At 44.9% G+C, this 22,282-nt stretch overlaps 1 protein-coding gene across 1 annotated transcript in view; it reads right to left on the bottom strand.

Annotated features, from left to right (window-relative positions):
• Nucleotides 1-22,282, bottom strand: part of LOC115153630 (collagen alpha-1(XIX) chain) — a 130,799-nt gene that overhangs the window by 20,358 nt on the left and 88,159 nt on the right. The window contains exons 33-35 of the mRNA XM_029699268.1: nt 17,737-17,781; nt 16,376-16,519; nt 733-799 (exon numbers count right to left, since the gene is read on the bottom strand). Coding sequence (XP_029555128.1) covers nt 733-799; nt 16,376-16,519; nt 17,737-17,781 — 256 coding nt within the window. The remainder of the gene's footprint in view (nt 1-732; nt 800-16,375; nt 16,520-17,736; nt 17,782-22,282) is intronic.

Here is a 22,282-nt window from a genome sequence, read left to right as displayed (position 1 = left end):
TAATTACTTGTTACTTTTATTTCTTATTCTTATCCATATTTTTTTTAACTGCATTGTTGGTTAAGTAACCATTTCACTGTAAGGTCTACACCTGTTGTATTCGGTGCATGTGACTAATACCATTTGATTTGATAATATACCAACACTCTCTGCAAGTGATAGACAATTCAAGAGCTTGTGACTAGAAGGTTCTATCTGCAAAAAGATGATTCCGAGATAATTGTCTTTAAAGTTCCAAACCCTTATTGGTTTGAATGGTGTCAGCAATATTTGATTATTTTGAATTTAACAACATGAATTGGGCTATTTAGACTACTATATAGGTAGAAAACATTGAACAGAACAACGATATGTCCATAACTCAGACAGAACCTTACAGGCCCAAGCTCTCAAATTGAAATTCTGTATCAGAAAACATAAAACGGTAGAATAGGTGATACAGTAGCTCATTAGTTAGTTAGGATATGTACTAAACCAAGGCTTGCATACCACACTGCCATTCAATATCACAACACAGTGGCAGAACAATAAAATACCTTCACCCAGCATGAACTATTCTCTTACTTGGGACTCTTTTACTTCCTGAAGAACTAAGGCAACAATATCCAATTTAGATTTCCCCCCCGATTTTGAAATCCTGAAATCCTTAAAAGAGTGAGGAGAAAACAAAGGGACCCCCTGAAGGATAAATTGAGTCGACAACAAGTTGGGATTCAGACGTAACAGCTGTACCTTCAAACAACCGCAATACTTCATTCCGGATAAACATTTTAATTTCCTCCATGGAATTGGCATCATTCTGTGAGAGAGAGAGAGGGAGAGGGAGAGAGAGAGAGAGAGAGATATAGGGAGAGGGAGAGGGAGAGAGAGAGAGAGAGAGATAGAGGGAGAGGGAGAGGGAGAGGGAGAGAGAGAGAGAGAGATAGAGGGAGAGGGAGAGGGAGAGGGAGAGGGAGAGAGAGAGAGAGAGAGAGAGTGTGAAAGAGAGAGAGATACAGACAGACAGGCACAAGAGAGAGAAACAGAAACAGAATAACACAAACTTAACCAAAACGTCTTTAACAGATTAAGAAAATGTAATTAGCGAGACAGCAGTAGTTCATGTTTTATTCAACGTGTTATAAAATTGCAGTGTCTTCAGTGATAAAGAGATGCAACGCTTCATGGCATAATAATCAACTCCTCTCTCCCTGTCTCCCTGTCCCTGCCATCTATCTCAGGCTCAAAGTAAGATTGCTGTTTGCTCAGAATGTTTGTGTGGAGAGAGCCTTGAATTGTAGAGGAGAACTTTGTCAACAGAATGGAATGGAAATCGGAACTATGAAAATGTTCTTTTAGAGTTCTATATTCTTCTGACTGTCCATAGAAAAGACTGATAAATGCATTATAATACCATATTTCTGGTGGACTCCAGAAAGTGGTGCGGATAAAGGAATGGGATTTATAAGTATGAACAACTAGAATAAACCCAGGGAGAAAAACAGGGACTTGTGTGTTTGAAACATCTTTGCAATCAGAGCTTAAACCTCATATACTGTTACAATGAACTGTGATCATCTGTGGGCCATTTTCTAAAAGGTTCTTCATGTTGTCTGTGTCTTGATAGGTAGAGGAGAGGATGGAACAAAACCCTGGCAGCTTTATAAAGGTATTAAAGTAACAATATTCAGGGACATTTTCGAACATCGATATTGATCACTCAAATATTATCGTGTTCTATTGCGACTGGTTGAAAAACAGGATACTTGTATTTTGGCAGTGCTGAATACCGCGGAAGAGTTGCCAATGTACTTTTCTGTTTAATAGGGTCACTGTACTGTTCTGTTCTATGAGAGAAAGATATAGGAGGGTGACCCTTTAGTACTTTAATAGGGTCACTGTACTGTTCTGTTCTATGAGAGAAAGATATAGGAGGGTGACCCTTTAGTACTTTAATAGGGTCACTGTACTGTTCTGTTCTATGAGAGAAAGATATAGGAGGGTGAGCCTTTAGTACTTGTTTTCTTGGCATTCAGAAGTCTTTAATCTCTGTTGTGTTATGTAACCCTCTGCATGCCGCGTGTAAAATAGCTGACACACAGAGGTGTTTTTCGATCCTCTGCAGTGCTCTCCTCACTCCCACCCTCTCTCCAGCTCTCTCCTCTCTCTCCTCACTCCCACGCTCTCTCCAGCTCTCTCCTTCTCTCTCTCCTCACTCCCACGCTCTCTCCAGCTCTCTCCTTCTCTCTCTCCTCACTCCCACGCTCTCTCCAGCTCTCTCCTTCTCTCTCTCCTCACTCCCACCCTCTCTCCAGCTCTCTCCTCTCTCTCCTCACTCCCACGCTCTCTCCAGCTCTCTCCTTCTCTCTCTCCTCACTCCCACGCTCTCTCCAGCTCTCTCCTTCTCTCTCTCCTCACTCCCATGCTCTCTCCAGCTCTCTCCTCTCTCTCCTCACTCCCACGCTCTCTCCAGCTCTCTCCTTCTCTCTCTCCTCACTCCCACGCTCTCTCCAGCTCTCTCCTCACTCCCACGCGCTCTCCATCTCTCTCCTTCTCTCTCTCCTCACTCCCACGCTCTCTCCATCTCTCTAGTCCTCTCTCTCCTTTCCTCCCTCTCTCTCCTTTCAAATCAAATCAAATCAAATGTATTTATATAGCCCTTCTTACATCAGCTGATATATCAAAGTGCTGTACAGAAACCCAGCCTAAAACCCCAAACAGCAAGCAATTACTCTCTCTTCTTTCCTCCCTCTCTCTCATTTCCTTCCTCTCTCTCCTTTCCTCCCTCTCTCCTTTCCTCCCTCTCTCTTCTTTCCTCCCTCTCTCTCATTTCCTCCCTCTCTCTCCTTTCCTCCATCTCTCTCCATCTCTCTCATCTCTCATTTCTCTGTCTTTTCTGTTTTCCATATCCCTCTTTCACCACCCCTCTCTCTCTTTCCCTCTCTCCGCCCCTCTCTCTCTAGCCCTCTCTTCTTCTCTCGCTCTCAATAGCCCTCTCTCCTTCCCTCTCTCCACTCCTCTCTCTATAGCCCTCTCTCCTTCCCTCTCTCCACTCCTCTCTCTATAGCCCTCTCTCCTTCCCCCTCTCCACTCCTCTCTCTATAGCCCTCTCTCCTTCCCTCTCTCCACTCCTCTCTCTATAGCCCTCTCTCCTTCCCTCTCTCCGCTCCTCTCTATCTAGCCCTCTCTCCTTCTCTCTATCTCCGTCGCTCTCCCTCTAGTCTTCTCTCCTTCTCCCTCTCTCCACTCCTCTCTCTATAGCCCTCTCTCCTTCCCTCTCTCCACTCCTCTCTCTATAGCCCTCTCTCCTTCCCCCTCTCCACTCCTCTCTCTATAGCCCTCTCTCCTTCCCCCTCTCCACTCCTCTCTCTATAGCCCTCTCTCCTTCCCTCTCTCCACTCCTCTCTCTATAGCCCTCTCTCCTTCTCTCTATCTCCGTCGCTCTCCCTCTAGTCTTCTCTCCTTCTCCCTCTCTCCACTCCTCTCTCTATAGCCCTCTCTCCTTCCCTCTCTCCACTCCTCTCTCTATAGCCCTCTCTCCTTCCCCCTCTCCACTCCTCTCTCTATAGCCCTCTCTCCTTCCCTCTCTCCACTCCTCTCTCTATAGCCCTCTCTCCTTCCCTCTCTCCACTCCTCTCTCTATAGCCCTCTCTCCTTCCCCCTCTCCACTCCTCTCTCTATAGCCCTCTCTCCTTCCCTCTCTCCACTCCTCTCTCTCTAGCCCTCTCTCCTTCCCTCTCTCCGCTCCTCTCTATCTAGCCCTCTCTCCTTCCCCCTCTCCACTCCTCTCTCTCTAGCCCTTCTCTCCTTCCCTCTCTCCGCTCCTCTCTATCTAGTCCTCTCTCCTTCTCTCTATCTCCGTCGCTCTCCCTCTAGTCTTCTCTCCTTCTCCCTCTCTCCACCCCTCTCTCTCTAGCCCTTCTCTCCTTCCCCCTCTCCACTCCTCTCTATCTAGTCCTCTCTCCTTCTCTCTATCTCCGTCGCTCTCCCTCTAGTCTTCTCTCCTTCTCCCTCTCTCCACCCCTCTCTCTCTAGCCCTTCTCTCCTTCCCTCTCTCCTGACCCCCCTGTGGGGTTGAGTTGATCAGGAGTGGGAGGTGAGGAGCAGAAACAACCTAGCAGGCTTCATTATGCCTATTTGTTATCTGCTGTGTCATATGTTGCTCCACACAGCTCCACACAACTCTATGCTACTGCAGTACTGTATTCATTTACAGAGAAATAGAGATATCCGCTAATTACTCAGACCACTGAAGAAAGGAGGATGTTTAGATGCTTTAATTATGTGTGACTGATGATAGTCTTTGATTTTATGGGCGGGTATAGACAAACACACACAAAAATGTGGAGCATGAATTTCCAGTGAGTCTATGGGTATACAGTTGGACTATGAGTCTATGGGTATATGGTTGGACTATGAGTCTATGGGTATACGGTTGGACTATGAGTCTATGGGTATACGGTTGGACTATGAGTGCTGGGAGGTCTCGGGTGTACATAAGACATTCACAACACCTTTATAAAACAGGTCAGGACACCTTTATGAGTGTTACAGGATCAATCATAACAACCTTGATAACACATTTATTCAACATCATTCAAGATGGGAGTTTGGCTAGACTTGGCCAGTTTGGAGGAGATATAACAACATACCAGAGGGCTTGGTGTGTTTGGAGGAGATATATAACAACGTACCAGAGGGCTTGGTGTGTTTGGAGGAGATATATAACCAACATACCAGAGGGCTTGGTGTGTTTGGAGGAGATATATAACAATGTACCAGAGGGCTTGGTGTGTTTGGAGGAGATATATAACAACGTACCAGAGGGCTTGGTGTGTTTGGAGGAGATATAACCAATGTACCAGAGGGCTTGGTGTGTTTGGAGGAGATATATAACAACGTACCAGAGGGCTTGGTGTGTTTGGAGGAGATATAACCAATGTACCAGAGGGCTTGGTGTGTTTGGAGGAGATATATAACAACGTACCAGAGGGCTTGGTGTGTTTGGAGAAGATATATAACAACGTACCAGAGGGCTTGGTGTGTTTGGAGGAGATATAACCAACGTACCAGAGGGCTTGGTGTGTTTGGAGGAGATATATAACAACGTACCAGAGGGCTTGGTGTGTTTGGAGGAGATATATAACAACATACCAGAGGGCTTGGTGTGTTTGGAGGAGATATAACCAACGTACCAGAGGGCTTGGTGTGTTTGGAGGAGATATAACCAATGTACCAGAGGGCTTGGTGTGTTTGGAGGAGATATATAACAACGTACCAGAGGGCTTGGTGTGTTTGGAGGAGATATAACCAATGTACCAGAGGGCTTGGTGTGTTTGGAGGAGATATAACCAACGTACCAGAGGGCTTGGTGTGTTTGGAGGAGATATATAGCAATGTACCAGAGGGCTTGGTGTGTTTGGAGGAGATATATAACAATGTACCAGAGGGCTTGGTGTGTTTGGAGGAGATATATAACCAACGTACCAGAGGGCTTGGTGTGTTTGGAGGAGATATATAACAATGTACCAGAGGGCTTGGTGTGTTTGGAGGAGATATATAACAATGTACCAGAGGGCTTGGTGTGTTTGGGTGATATATAACAACGCACCAGAGGGCTTGGTGTGTTTGGGGGAGATATAACCAACGTACCAGAGGGCTTGGTGTGTTTGGAGGAGATATATAACAATGTACCAGAGGGCTTGGTGTGTTTGGGGGAGATATAACCAACGTACCAGAGGGCTTGGTGTGTTTGGAGGAGATATATAACAACATACCAGAGGGCTTGGTGTGGTTGGAGTAGATATAACCAACGTACCAGAGGGCTTGGTGTGTTTGGAGGAGATATATAACAACGTACCAGAGGGCTTGGTGTGTTTGGAGGAGATATAACCAATGTACCAGAGGGCTTGGTGTGTTTGGGTGATATATAACAATGTACCAGAGGGGTTGGTGTCTTTGGAGGAGATATATAACAATGTACCAGAGGGCTTGGTGTGTTTGGAGGAGATATAACCAACATACCAGAGGGCTTGGTGTGTTTGGAGGAGATATAACCAACATACCAGAGGGCTTGGTGTGTTTGGAGGAGATATAACCAACATAACAGAGGGCTTGGTGTGTTTGGGTGATATATAACAGTGTACCAGAGGGGTTGGTGTGTTTGGAGGAGATATATAACAATGTAGCAGAGGGCTTGGTGTGTTTGGAGGAGATATATAACAATGTACCAGAGGGCTTGGTGTGTTTGGAGGAGATATAATGTACCAGAGGGCTTGGTGTGTTTGGGGGAGATATAACAATGTACCAGAGGGCTTGGTGTGTTTGGGGGAGATATAACCAATGTACCAGAGGGCTTGGTGTGTTTGGAGGAGATATAACCAACGTACCAGAGGGCTTGGTGTGTTTGGAGGAGATATAACCAACGTACCAGAGGGCTTGGTGTGTTTGGAGGAGATATATAACAACGTACCAGAGGGCTTGGTGTGTTTGGAGGAGATATAACCAATGTACCAGAGGGCTTGGTGTGTTTGGAGGAGATATATAACAACGTACCAGAGGGCTTGGTGTGTTTGGAGGAGATATATAACAACGTACCAGAGGGCTTGGTGTGTTTGGAGGAGATATAACCAATGTACCAGAGGGCTTGGTGTGTTTGGAGGAGATATATAACAACGTACCAGAGGGCTTGGTGTGTTTGGAGGAGATATAACCAATGTACCAGAGGGCTTGGTGTGTTTGGAGGAGATATATAACAACGTACCAGAGGGCTTGGTGTGTTTGGAGGAGATATATAACAACGTACCAGAGGGCTTGGTGTGTTTGGAGGAGATATAACCAATGTACCAGAGGGCTTGGTGTGTTTGGAGGAGATATATAACAACGTACCAGAGGGCTTGGTGTGTTTGGAGGAGATATAACCAATGTACCAGAGGGCTTGGTGTGTTTGGAGGAGATATATAACAACGTATCAGAGGGCTTGGTGTGTTTGGAGGAGATATATAACAATGTACCAGAGGGCTTGGTGTGTTTGGAGGAGATATATAACAATGTACCAGAGGGCTTGGTGTGTTTGGAGGAGAAATAACAACGTACCAGAGGGCTTGGTGTGTTTGGAGGAGATATATAACAACATACCAGAGGGCTTGGTGTGTTTGGAGGAGATATATAACAATGTACCAGAGGGCTTGGTGTGTTTGGAGGAGATATAACCAACGTACCAGAGGGCTTGGTGTGTTTGGAGGAGATATATAACAATGTACCAGAGGGCTTGGTGTGTTTGGAGGAGATATATAACAATGTACCAGAGGGCTTGGTGTGTTTGGAGGAGATATATAACAATGTACCAGAGGGCTTGGTGTGTTTGGAGGAGATATAATGTACCAGAGGGCTTGGTGTGTTTGGGGGAGATATAACAATGTACCAGAGGGCTTGGTGTGTTTGGAGGAGATATATAACAACGTACCAGAGGGCTTGGTGTGTTTGGAGGAGATATATAACAACATACCAGAGGGCTTGGTGTGTTTGGAGGAGATATAACCAACGTACCAGAGGGCTTGGTGTGTTTGGAGGAGATATGACCAATGTACCAGAGGGCTTGGTGTGTTTGGAGGAGATATATAACAACGTACCAGAGGGCTTGGTGTGTTTGGAGGAGATATAACCAATGTACCAGAGGGCTTGGTGTGTTTGGAGGAGATATAACCAACGTACCAGAGGGCTTGGTGTGTTTGGAGGAGATATATAGCAATGTACCAGAGGGCTTGGTGTGTTTGGAGGAGATATATAACAATGTACCAGAGGGCTTGGTGTGTTTGGAGGAGATATATAACCAACGTACCAGAGGGCTTGGTGTGTTTGGAGGAGATATATAACAATGTACCAGAGGGCTTGGTGTGTTTGGAGGAGATATATAACAATGTACCAGAGGGCTTGGTGTGTTTGGAGGAGATATATAACAATGTACCAGAGGGCTTGGTGTGTTTGGGTGATATATAACAACGCACCAGAGGGCTTGGTGTGTTTGGGGGAGATATAACCAACGTACCAGAGGGCTTGGTGTGTTTGGAGGAGATATATAACAATGTACCAGAGGGCTTGGTGTGTTTGGGGGAGATATAACCAACGTACCAGAGGGCTTGGTGTGTTTGGAGGAGATATATAACAACATACCAGAGGGCTTGGTGTGGTTGGAGTAGATATAACCAACGTACCAGAGGGCTTGGTGTGTTTGGAGGAGATATATAACAACGTACCAGAGGGCTTGGTGTGTTTGGAGGAGATATAACCAACGTACCAGAGGGCTTGGTGTGTTTGGGTGATATACAACAATGTACCAGAGGGGTTGGTGTCTTTGGAGGAGATATATAACAATGTACCAGAGGGCTTGGTGTGTTTGGAGGAGATATAACCAACATACCAGAGGGCTTGGTGTGTTTGGAGGAGATATAATCAACATACCAGAGGGCTTGGTGTGTTTGGAGGAGATATAACCAACATAACAGAGGGCTTGGTGTGTTTGGGTGATATATAACAGTGTACCAGAGGGGTTGGTGTGTTTGGAGGAGATATATAACAATGTAGCAGAGGGCTTGGTGTGTTTGGAGGAGATATATAACAATGTACCAGAGGGCTTGGTGTGTTTGGAGGAGATATAATGTACCAGAGGGCTTGGTGTGTTTGGGGGAGATATAACAATGTACCAGAGGGCTTGGTGTGTTTGGGGGAGATATAACCAATGTACCAGAGGGCTTGGTGTGTTTGGAGGAGATATAACCAACGTACCAGAGGGCTTGGTGTGTTTGGAGGAGATATAACCAACGTACCAGAGGGCTTGGTGTGTTTGGAGGAGATATATAACAACGTACCAGAGGGCTTGGTGTGTTTGGAGGAGATATTTAACAACGTACCAGAGGGCTTGGTGTGTTTGGAGGAGATATATAACAACGTACCAGAGGGCTTGGTGTGTTTGGAGGAGATATAACCAATGTACCAGAGGGCTTGGTGTGTTTGGAGGAGATATATAACAACGTACCAGAGGGCTTGGTGTGTTTGGAGGAGATATAACCAATGTACCAGAGGGCTTGGTGTGTTTGGAGGAGATATATAACAACGTATCAGAGGGCTTGGTGTGTTTGGAGGAGATATATAACAATGTACCAGAGGGCTTGGTGTGTTTGGAGGAGATATATAACAATGTACCAGAGGGCTTGGTGTGTTTGGAGGAGATATAACAACGTACCAGAGGGCTTGGTGTGTTTGGAGGAGATATATAACAACATACCAGAGGGCTTGGTGTGTTTGGAGGAGATATATAACAATGTACCAGAGGGCTTGGTGTGTTTGGAGGAGATATATAACAATGTACCAGAGGGCTTGGTGTGTTTGGAGGAGATATATAACAATGTACCAGAGGGCTTGGTGTGTTTGGAGGAGATATAATGTACCAGAGGGCTTGGTGTGTTTGGGGGAGATATAACAATGTACCAGAGGGCTTGGTGTGTTTGGGGGAGATATAACCAATGTACCAGAGGGCTTGGTGTGTTTGGAGGAGATATAACCAACGTACCAGAGGGCTTGGTGTGTTTGGAGGAGATATATAACAACGTACCAGAGGGCTTGGTGTGTTTGGAGGAGATATATAACAACGTACCAGAGGGCTTGGTATGTTTGGAGGAGATATATAACAACGTACCAGAGGGCTTGGTGTGTTTGGAGGAAATATAACCAATGTACCAGAGGGCTTGGTGTGTTTGGAGGAGATATATAACAACGTACCAGAGGGCTTGGTGTGTTTGGAGGAGATATAACCAATGTACCAGAGGGCTTGGTATGTTTGGAGGAGATATATAACAATGTATCAGAGGGCTTGGTGTGTTTGGAGGAGATATATAACAACGTACCAGAGGGCTTGGTGTGTTTGGAGGAGATATAACAACGTACCAGAGGGCTTGGTGTGTTTGGAGGAGATATATAACAACATACCAGAGGGCTTGGTGTGTTTGGAGGAGATATATAACAATGTACCAGAGGGCTTGGTGTGTTTGGAGGAGATATAACAACGTACCAGAGGGCTTGGTGTGTTTGGAGGAGATATAACCAACGTACCAGAGGGCTTGGTGTGTTTGGAGGAGATATATAACAATGTACCAGAGGGCTTGGTGTGTTTGGAGGAGATATATAACAATGTACTAGAGGGCTTGGTGTGTTTGGAGGAGATATATAACAACGTACCAGAGGGCTTGGTGTGTTTGGAGGAGATATATAACAATGTACCAGAGGGCTTGGTGTGTTTGGAGGAGATATATAACAATGTACCAGAGGGCTTGGTGTGTTTGGAGGAGATATAACCAATGTACCAGAGGGCTTGGTGTGTTTGGAGGAGATATATAACAACGTACCAGAGGGCTTGGTGTGTTTGGAGGAGATATAACCAATGTACCAGAAGGCTTGGTGTGTTTGGAGGAGATATATAACAACGTACCAGAGGGCTTGGTGTGTTTGGAGGAGATATATAACAACGTACCAGAGGGCTTGGTGTGTTTGGAGGAGATATAACCAACGTACCAGAGGGCTTGGTGTGTTTGGAGGAGATATATAACAACGTACCAGAGGGCTTGGTGTGTTTGGAGGAGATATAACCAATGTACCAGAGGGCTTGGTGTGTTTGGAGGAGATATATAACAACGTACCAGAGGGCTTGGTGTGTTTGGAGGAGATATAACCATTGTACCAGAGGGCTTGGTGTGTTTGGAGGAGATATAACCAACGTACCAGAGGGCTTGGTGTGTTTGGAGGAGATATATAGCAATGTACCAGAGGGCTTGGTGTGTTTGGAGGAGATATATAACAATGTACCAGAGGGCTTGGTGTGTTTGGAGGAGATATATAACCAACGTACCAGAGGGCTTGGTGTGTTTGGAGGAGATATATAACAATGTACCAGAGGGCTTGGTGTGTTTGGAGGAGATATATAACAATGTACCAGAGGGCTTGGTGTGTTTGGAGGAGATATATAACAATGTACCAGAGGGCTTGGTGTGTTTGGGTGATATATAACAACGCACCAGAGGGCTTGGTGTGTTTGGGGGAGATATAACCAACGTACCAGAGGGCTTGGTGTGTTTGGAGGAGATATATAACAATGTACCAGAGGGCTTGGTGTGTTTGGGGGAGATATAACCAACGTACCAGAGGGCTTGGTGTGTTTGGAGGAGATATATAACAACATACCAGAGGGCTTGGTGTGGTTGGAGTAGATATAACCAACGTACCAGAGGGCTTGGTGTGTTTGGAGGAGATATATAACAACGTACCAGAGGGCTTGGTGTGTTTGGAGGAGATATAACCAACGTACCAGAGGGCTTGGTGTGTTTGGGTGATATATAACAATGTACCAGAGTGGTTGGTGTCTTTGGAGGAGATATATAACAATGTACCAGAGGGCTTGGTGTGTTTGGAGGAGATATAACCAACATACCAGAGGGCTTGGTGTGTTTGGAGGAGATATAACCAACATACCAGAGGGCTTGGTGTGTTTGGAGGAGATATAACCAACATAACAGAGGGCTTGGTGTGTTTGGGTGATATATAACAGTGTACCAGAGGGGTTGGTGTGTTTGGAGGAGATATATAACAATGTAGCAGAGGGCTTGGTGTGTTTGGAGGAGATATAATGTACCAGAGGGCTTGGTGTGTTTGGGGGAGATATAACCAACGTACCAGAGGGCTTGGTGTGTTTGGAGGAGATATATAACAACGTACCAGAGGGCTTGGTGTGTTTGGAGGAGATATATAACAACGTATCAGAGGGCTTGGTGTGTTTGGAGGAGATATATAACAATGTACCAGAGGGCTTGGTGTGTTTGGAGGAGATATATAACAATGTACCAGAGGGCTTGGTGTGTTTGGAGGAGATATAACAACGTACCAGAGGGCTTGGTGTGTTTGGAGGAGATATATAACAACATACCAGAGGGCTTGGTGTGTTTGGAGGAGATATATAACAATGTACCAGAGGGCTTGGTGTGTTTGGAGGAGATATAACAACGTACCAGAGGGCTTGGTGTGTTTGGAGGAGATATAACCAACGTACCAGAGGGCTTGGTGTGTTTGGAGGAGATATATAACAATGTACCAGAGGGCTTGGTGTGTTTGGAGGAGATATATAACAATGTACCAGAGGGCTTGGTGTGTTTGGAGGAGATATATAACAATGTACCAGAGGGCTTGGTGTGTTTGGAGGAGATATAATGTACCAGAGGGCTTGGTGTGTTTGGGGGAGATATAACAATGTACCAGAGGGCTTGGTGTGTTTGGGGGAGATATAACCAATGTACCAGAGGGCTTGGTGTGTTTGGAGGAGATATAACCAACGTACCAGAGGGCTTGGTGTGTTTGGAGGAGATATATAACAACGTACCAGAGGGCTTGGTGTGTTTGGAGGAGATATATAACAACGTACCAGAGGGCTTGGTATGTTTGGAGGAGATATATAACAACGTACCAGAGGGCTTGGTGTGTTTGGAGGAAATATAACCAATGTACCAGAGGGCTTGGTGTGTTTGGAGGAGATATATAACAACGTACCAGAGGGCTTGGTGTGTTTGGAGGAGATATAACCAATGTACCAGAGGGCTTGGTATGTTTGGAGGAGATATATAACAATGTATCAGAGGGCTTGGTGTGTTTGGAGGAGATATATAACAACGTACCAGAGGGCTTGGTGTGTTTGGAGGAGATATAACAACGTACCAGAGGGCTTGGTGTGTTTGGAGGAGATATATAACAACATACCAGAGGGCTTGGTGTGTTTGGAGGAGATATATAACAATGTACCAGAGGGCTTGGTGTGTTTGGAGGAGATATAACAACGTACCAGAGGGCTTGGTGTGTTTGGAGGAGATATAACCAACGTACCAGAGGGCTTGGTGTGTTTGGAGGAGATATATAACAATGTACCAGAGGGCTTGGTGTGTTTGGAGGAGATATATAACAATGTACTAGAGGGCTTGGTGTGTTTGGAGGAGATATATAACAACGTACCAGAGGGCTTGGTGTGTTTGGAGGAGATATATAACAATGTACCAGAGGGCTTGGTGTGTTTGGAGGAGATATATAACAATGTACCAGAGGGCTTGGTGTGTTTGGAGGAGATATAACCAATGTACCAGAGGGCTTGGTGTGTTTGGAGGAGATATATAACAACGTACCAGAGGGCTTGGTGTGTTTGGAGGAGATATAACCAATGTACCAGAAGGCTTGGTGTGTTTGGAGGAGATATATAACAACGTACCAGAGGGCTTGGTGTGTTTGGAGGAGATATATAACAACGTACCAGAGGGCTTGGTGTGTTTGGAGGAGATATAACCAACGTACCAGAGGGCTTGGTGTGTTTGGAGGAGATATATAACAACGTACCAGAGGGCTTGGTGTGTTTGGAGGAGATATATAACAACATACCAGAGGGCTTGGTGTGTTTGGAGGAGATATAACCAACGTACCAGAGGGCTTGGTGTGTTTGGAGGAGATATAACCAATGTACCAGAGGGCTTGGTGTGTTTGGAGGAGATATATAACAACGTACCAGAGGGCTTGGTGTGTTTGGAGGAGATATAACCATTGTACCAGAGGGCTTGGTGTGTTTGGAGGAGATATAACCAACGTACCAGAGGGCTTGGTGTGTTTGGAGGAGATATATAGCAATGTACCAGAGGGCTTGGTGTGTTTGGAGGAGATATATAACAATGTACCAGAGGGCTTGGTGTGTTTGGAGGAGATATATAACCAACGTACCAGAGGGCTTGGTGTGTTTGGAGGAGATATATAACAATGTACCAGAGGGCTTGGTGTGTTTGGAGGAGATATATAACAATGTACCAGAGGGCTTGGTGTGTTTGGAGGAGATATATAACAATGTACCAGAGGGCTTGGTGTGTTTGGGTGATATATAACAACGCACCAGAGGGCTTGGTGTGTTTGGGGGAGATATAACCAACGTACCAGAGGGCTTGGTGTGTTTGGAGGAGATATATAACAATGTACCAGAGGGCTTGGTGTGTTTGGGGGAGATATAACCAACGTACCAGAGGGCTTGGTGTGTTTGGAGGAGATATATAACAACATACCAGAGGGCTTGGTGTGGTTGGAGTAGATATAACCAACGTACCAGAGGGCTTGGTGTGTTTGGAGGAGATATATAACAACGTACCAGAGGGCTTGGTGTGTTTGGAGGAGATATAACCAACGTACCAGAGGGCTTGGTGTGTTTGGGTGATATATAACAATGTACCAGAGTGGTTGGTGTCTTTGGAGGAGATATATAACAATGTACCAGAGGGCTTGGTGTGTTTGGAGGAGATATAACCAACATACCAGAGGGCTTGGTGTGTTTGGAGGAGATATAACCAACATACCAGAGGGCTTGGTGTGTTTGGAGGAGATATAACCAACATAACAGAGGGCTTGGTGTGTTTGGGTGATATATAACAGTGTACCAGAGGGGTTGGTGTGTTTGGAGGAGATATATAACAATGTAGCAGAGGGCTTGGTGTGTTTGGAGGAGATATATAACAATGTACCAGAGGGCTTGGTGTGTTTGGAGGAGATATAATGTACCAGAGGGCTTGGTGTGTTTGGGGGAGATATAACCAACGTACCAGAGGGCTTGGTGTGTTTGGAGGAGATATATAACAACGTACCAGAGGGCTTGGTGTGTTTGGAGGAGATATATAACAACGTACCAGAGGGCTTGGTGTGTTTGGAGGAGATATATAACAACGTACCAGAGGGCTTGGTGTGTTTGGAGGAGATATAACCAATGTACCAGAGGGCTTGGTGTGTTTGGAGGAGATATATAACAACGTACCAGAGGGCTTGGTGTGTTTGGAGGAGATATAACCAATGTACCAGAGGGCTTGGTGTGTTTGGAGGAGATATATAACAACGTATCAGAGGGCTTGGTGTGTTTGGAGGAGATATATAACAATGTACCAGAGGGCTTGGTGTGTTTGGAGGAGATATATAACAATGTACCAGAGGGCTTGGTGTGTTTGGAGGAGATATAACAATGTACCAGAGGGCTTGGTGTGTTTGGAGGAGATATATAACAACATACCAGAGGGCTTGGTGTGTTTGGAGGAGATATATAACAATGTACCAGAGGGCTTGGTGTGTTTGGAGGAGATATAACAACGTACCAGAGGGCTTGGTGTGTTTGGAGGAGATATAACCAACGTACCAGAGGGCTTGGTGTGTTTGGAGGAGATATATAACAATGTACCAGAGGGCTTGGTGTGTTTGGAGGAGATATATAACAATGTACCAGAGGGCTTGGTGTGTTTGGAGGAGATATAATGTACCAGAGGGCTTGGTGTGTTTGGGGGAGATATAACAATGTACCAGAGGGCTTGGTGTGTTTGGGGGAGATATAACCAATGTACCAGAGGGCTTGGTGTGTTTGGAGGAGATATAACCAACGTACCAGAGGGCTTGGTGTGTTTGGAGGAGATATAACCAACGTACCAGAGGGCTTGGTGTGTTTGGAGGAGATATATAACAACGTACCAGAGGGCTTGGTGTGTTTGGAGGAGATATATAACAACGTACCAGAGGGCTTGGTGTGTTTGGAGGAGATATAACCAATGTACCAGAGGGCTTGGTGTGTTTGGAGGAGATATATAACAACGTACCAGAGGGCTTGGTGTGTTTGGAGGAGATATAACCAATGTACCAGAGGGCTTGGTATGTTTGGAGGAGATATATAACAATGTATCAGAGGGCTTGGTGTGTTTGGAGGAGATATATAACAATGTACCAGAGGGCTTGGTGTGTTTGGAGGAGATATAACAACGTACCAGAGGGCTTGGTGTGTTTGGAGGAGATATATAACAACATACCAGAGGGCTTGGTGTGTTTGGAGGAGATATATAACAATGTACCAGAGGGCTTGGTGTGTTTGGAGGAGATATAACAATGTACCAGAGGGCTTGGTGTGTTTGGAGGAGATATAACCAACGTACCAGAGGGCTTGGTGTGTTTGGAGGAGATATATAACAATGTACCAGAGGGCTTGGTGTGTTTGGAGGAGATATATAACAATGTACTAGAGGGCTTGGTGTGTTTGGAGGAGATATATAACAACGTACCAGAGGGCTTGGTGTGTTTGGAGGAGATATATAACAATGTACTAGAGGGCTTGGTGTGTTTGGAGGAGATATATAACAACGTACCAGAGGGCTTGGTGTGTTTGGAGGAGATATATAACCAACGTACCAGAGGGCTTGGTGTGTTTGGGGGAGATATATAACAATGTACCAGAGGGCTTGGTGTGTTTGGGGGAGATATAACCAACGTACCAGAGGGCTTGGTGTGTTTGGAGGAGATATAACCAACGTACCAGAGGGCTTGGTGATGCTATGGGACCTGGGGGACCAGGGTCTCCTCGGTGGCCTTGGGGCCCGATAGGTCCCACTATTCCTGGGTCTCCTGTCCTTCCCCTCTCCCCTTGGACTCCCCTCGCTCCAGGTATCCCTGGGTCCCCCTGGAGATCAGTAAAGAACAATCAAATGAAATTGTATTGGTCATGTACACATATTTAGCAGATGTTATGGAAGGGTGCAGTGAAATGCTTATGTTCCTAGCTCCAACAGTGCAGTAATACCTGACAATATAAAACAATACACATACATTAAAATATACCGATATGTATAATGGCTAAATCTAGCTAGCTGGTGAGCTACTGCCATGTGGTTTACAGTACACCCTCCGGTTTCCAATTCAGATCTACAATCACTTTATTTAGCTAGGCCATCATTGTAAATAAGAAAATATTCTTAATTGACTTGCCTGGTTAAATAAAAGGGTGAGGGGGTTGTTGTCAGTCCCACTCCAGACTGGACCGGAGGCATTCTGATAGAGCATTGGCATAAGGCCAGTCTGACTTTGGGCTGATACTGTAGCTACCAACGTCTCAGCATTACACAGTCAGTCCTCATCCAGCCATTACCCTGATTGAGCCCACTCAGATACACATCTCCAGGGACTGTGGCCAATTCTGTCACGATGTATCTTAGCTCTCCTACAAACCGCCGTGACTAGCGTTTGGGAACAGATTACACTGTAGAAGACTGTGACAGGGCTTTATAAACAGATTACACTGTAGAAGACTGTGACAGGGCTTTATAAACAGATTACACTGTAGAAGACTGTGACAGGGCTTTATAAACAGATTACACTGTAGAAGACTGTGACAGGGCTTTATAAACAGATTCCACTGTAGAAGACTGTGACAGGGCTTTATAAACAGATTACACTGTAGAAGACTGTGACAGGGCTTTATAAACAGATTACACTGTAGAAGACTGTGACAGGGCTTTATAAACAGATTCCACTGTAGAAGACTGTGACAGGGCTTTATAAACAGATTACACTGTAGAAGACTGTGACAGGGCTTTATAAACAGATTACACTGTAGAAGACTGTGACAGGGCTTTATAAACAGATTACACTGTAGAAGACTGTGACAGGGCTTTATAAATAGGGGTTTCCGAAATACAATGGTGGCATACAAAATGCATTGCATTTCAGATGCCTTTATCAAATACTTAGGCACAGCAGGGGGGAGCAAGGGGGGAAACATGTGTTTCTATGCATCACTACCTTTTGGTTGGGTTAGGTTCTGTGTGATATTTTTCCATCACAAACAATGAGTTGTGTTTATGGAAAACAGCTTCAGAGAAACAAAATAAAGGTGCTTACCCGTTCTCCCTTGGATCCTCTGTCTCCTGGTCTACCTGTGGCTCCCTGTAAGAAGATAAAACATATCACAGTATGAACACATGACAGAGGAGTGCAGGTTCTGTCTGAAATGCTCTGCTGATTGCAGAGAGACAGAGAAGTCCCTCCAGACCAGAGAGAAGAGCAAAGAGCACTGCTAAATAATTGGATATTTGGAATGAAGATGACCCCGAGGCTAGTCTTCTCTCTCTTTACCCACTCCTCTCTTTGTCTTTTCTCCTTTCCTCACTCTCTCTCTAAATCTGACTCTCCTCTCCTCTCCTCTCCTCTCCTCTCCTCTCCTCTCCTCTCCTCTCCTCTCCTCTCCTCTCCTAGCACTCAAAAGCACACTGCTTTTGTTCAGACACCCACTGAGGCCAACGTGGGTCTAATCTGCTGCTCTGTAATCACCCCCATCAACATCAGCCAATCCTCCACACTCAGGGTCATTTAATGATTGCTTATCATTTTACATTTCCCAACCCACGCTTGCGTCTTAGCTTATTCACATTCAAAAAAGGTTTATTGTTGCAATAACTAGACTGCCGGGTCCCGTTATAATCTTAACAGTTGGTGGCAGCAGTGAAGTGATTGACAGGATGTCTTTCATTCCAAATCCTCAATCAGAAACAAGCTTTTTAAATGATTCTGGGATGACTGTTGTTCCTGTTTCTGAGGATTTATGGAGTTCTCCAAGGACTGTGTTTCACCTTCCACATTGTCTGTCACAGCTTCTCTGCATCACATAGCCCCACTTCCCTCTGTGGACTGTATGCCGCCGCCCTCCCACTCTGCCTGCCTGCCTGCCAGCCTCCCTCCCTCCCTCCCTAGCTGGGAGAGAAACACCTGTCGTTCGTTCTATGTGCAACACTTCTCTCAGAACTACACTCCTCCATTCTCCTCTCCTCCTTTCCAGCTCTCCTCACTCCCTCCATCTCACTGACTGTACAACCTCTGGGAACATCTTTGTATCCATTTACTGCAAGGATTACTGCCGCCATGCAAAATACAATCTGGCACGATCATGTGGTTTTAAAAGCAAGCGGGCAGCAGCTCTTTGCGGAACTCTGTTCTCCTCCTCCTCGTCTGCCTTCATCTGCAGCCCTCTGTCTATTTTTTATTTCTGCTATGTTATTCCCCAACGCCTGATGGGAGGCTTACATCTATCATGGGCCTGGCATTAAACCTCAAAGCCAGATCATTGCAGTAGAGTGAGAGGAGTTTTTAGGCAACGTTTAGAATAGGAGCACATTCACCTGCTAGATGGCACTGTTGCCCCACCGAATGATTGAGAACAAGAGATACACCATCTAACAACAAGGCATTCAAATCTCTCTCCCTCCCTCCCTCTCTCTCCCTCTCTCCCTCCCTCCCTCCCTCTCTCCTTCCCTCCCTCCCTCCCTCCCTCCCTCCCTCCCTCCCTCCCTCTCCCTCCCTCCCTCTCTCTCCCTCCCCCTCCCTCCCTCCCTCCCTCCCTCCCTCTCCCTCCCCCTCCCTCCCTCCCTCCCTCTCCCTCCCTCCCTCCCTCTCCCTCCCTCCCTCCCTCCCTCCCTCCCTCCCTCTCCCTCCCTCCCTCCCTCCCTCCCTCCCTCCCTCCCTCCCTCCCTCTCTCCCTCCCTCCCTCTCCCTCCCTCTCCCTCCCTCTCCCTCCCTCCCTCCCTCCCTCCCTCCCTCTCCCTCCCTCCCTCCCTCCCTCCCTCCCTCCCTCTCCCTCCCTCCCTCCCTCCCTCTCCCTCCCTCCCTCCCTCCCTCCCTCCCTCCCTCCCTAAGATGTTGTTGATGGAAGTGGGTGAAGTAATAAGAAGTTGGCCCTTCTTTCCGCTCGTTCACTGTTGAGATCTCTGTGATAAAGACTGACAGAAGTACCAATGTACCGACCAGACAACCAGTTACTGTATCTGTTGTTGGTATTTATAGTTCAGCTAAACACAACTAGTCATGTTACATGACCGAGTACAAAACACAAGTAGTGATGTTACATGACAGAGTACAAAACACAACTAGTCATGTTACATGACAGAGTACAAAACACAACTAGTGATGTTACATGACAGAGTACAAAACACAACTAGTCATGTTACATGACAGAGTACAAAACACAACTAGTCATGTTACATGACAGAGGACAAAACACAACTAGTCATGTTACATGACAGAGTACAAAACACAACTAGTCATGTTACATGACAGAGTACAAAACACAACTAGTGATGTTACATGACAGAGTACAAAACACAACTAGTGATGTTACATGACAGAGTACAAAACACAACTAGTCATGTTACATGACAGAGTACAAAACACAACTAGTCATGTTACATGACAGAGTACAAAACACAACTAGTGATGTTACATGACAGAGTACAAAACACAACTAGTGATGTTACATGACAGAGTACAAAACACAACTAGTGATGTTACATGACAGAGTACAAAACACAACTAGTCATGTTACATGACAGAGTACAAAACACAACTAGTCATGTTACATGACAGAGTACAAAACACAACTAGTGATGTTACATGATAGAGTACAAAACACAACTAGTGATGTTACATGACAGAGTACAAAACACAACTAGTGATGTTACATGATAGAGTACAAAACACAACTAGTGATGTTACATGACAGAGTACAAAACACAACTAGTGATGTTACATGACAGAGTACAAAACACAACTAGTCATGTTACATGACAGAGTACAAAACACAACTAGTGATGTTACATGACAGAGTACAAAACACAACTAGTCATGTTACATGACAGAGTACAAAACACAACTAGTCATGTTACATGACAGAGTACAAAACACAACTAGTGATGTTACATGACAGAGTACAAAACACAACTAGTCATGTTACATGACAGAGTACAAAACACAACTAGTCATGTTACATGACAGAGTACAAATCACAACTAGTGATGTTACATGATAGAGTACAAAACACAACTAGTGATGTTACATGACAGAGTACAAAACACAACTAGTGATGTTACATGACAGAGTACAAAACACAACTAGTCATGTTACATGACAGAGTACAAAACACAACTAGTGATGTTACATGACAGAGTACAAAACACAACTAGTCATGTTACATGACAGAGTACAAAACACAACTAGTCATGTTACATGGCAGAGTACAAAACACAACTAGTCATGTTACATGACAGAGTACAAAACACAACTAGTGATGTTACATGACAGAGTACAAAACACAACTAGTGATGTTACATGACAGAGTACAAAACACAACTAGTCATGTTACATGACAGAGTACAAAACACAACTAGTGATGTTACATGACAGAGTACAAAACACAACTAGTGATGTTACATGACAGAGTACAAAACACAACTAGTGATGTTACATGACAGAGTACAAAACACAACTAGTCATGTTACATGACAGAGTACAAAACACAACTAGTGATGTTACATGACAGAGTACAAAACACAACTAGTGATGTTACATGACAGAGTACAAAACACAACTAGTCATGTTACATGATAAAGTACAAAACACAACTAGTGATGTTACATGACAGAGTACAAAACACAACTAGTGATGTTACATGACAGAGTACAAAACACAACTAGTGATGTTACATGACAGAGTACAAAACACAACTAGTGATGTTACATGACAGAGTACAAAACACAACTAGTCATGTTACATGACCGAGTACAAAACACAACTAGTCATGTTACATGACAGAGTACAAAACACAACTAGTGATGTTACATGACAGAGTACAAAACACAACTAGTGATGTTACATGACAGAGTACAAAACACAACTAGTGATGTTACATGACAGAGTCCAAAACACAACTAGTCATGTTACATGACAGAGTACAAAACACAACTAGTGATGTTACATGACAGAGTACAAAACACAACTAGTCATGTTTCCAGTAGAGATCACAGTGGCAGTTGTTTCATTTTTTACTCGTTAAGTTTTATCCGAACACTTATCTGCAAATGAAAATAGATCATTCTGCCCTTTATTACGAACAGTTATCTATGACTGCCTCCCAGCATTAACTGTATAGTTAGTATACAAAGACTAAAAGTCAACACAGCCCAACATCTGCAGGTACCTTTGAGTTATTATCATTCAATGGTGTAATATGCAAATAGAAGTGTTTTAATGCACCTGTTGTGATGCCGTAGCTCAGGGGCTAGATGCTAGATAACAGCACTACTGTTAAGGATGCTGCTGGTGCTTCTTTCTGTTGAGGGACATATTGTCTGTGTGTGTGTGTGTGTGTGTGTGTGTGTGTGTGTGTGTGTGTGTGTGTGTGTGTGTGTGTGTGTGTGTGTGTATGTGTGTATGCGTGTGTGTATGTGTATGTGTTTGTGTGTGTAGGTGTGCCTATGTGTGTGTGTGTATATGTGTGTGTGTGTGAACATGTGTATGTGAGTGTGTATGCGTGTGTGTATGTGTATGTGTTTGTGTGTGTATGTGTGCGTATGTGTGTGTGTGTATATGTGTGTGTGTGTGAACATGTGTATGTGAGCGT

The sequence above is a fragment of the Salmo trutta genome, chromosome 18 (assembly GCF_901001165.1).
Source record: "Salmo trutta chromosome 18, fSalTru1.1, whole genome shotgun sequence".
In the NCBI taxonomy this organism is placed as follows: domain Eukaryota; kingdom Metazoa; phylum Chordata; class Actinopteri; order Salmoniformes; family Salmonidae; genus Salmo; species Salmo trutta.
This window is presented reverse-complemented; position numbering and strand designations above follow the sequence as displayed.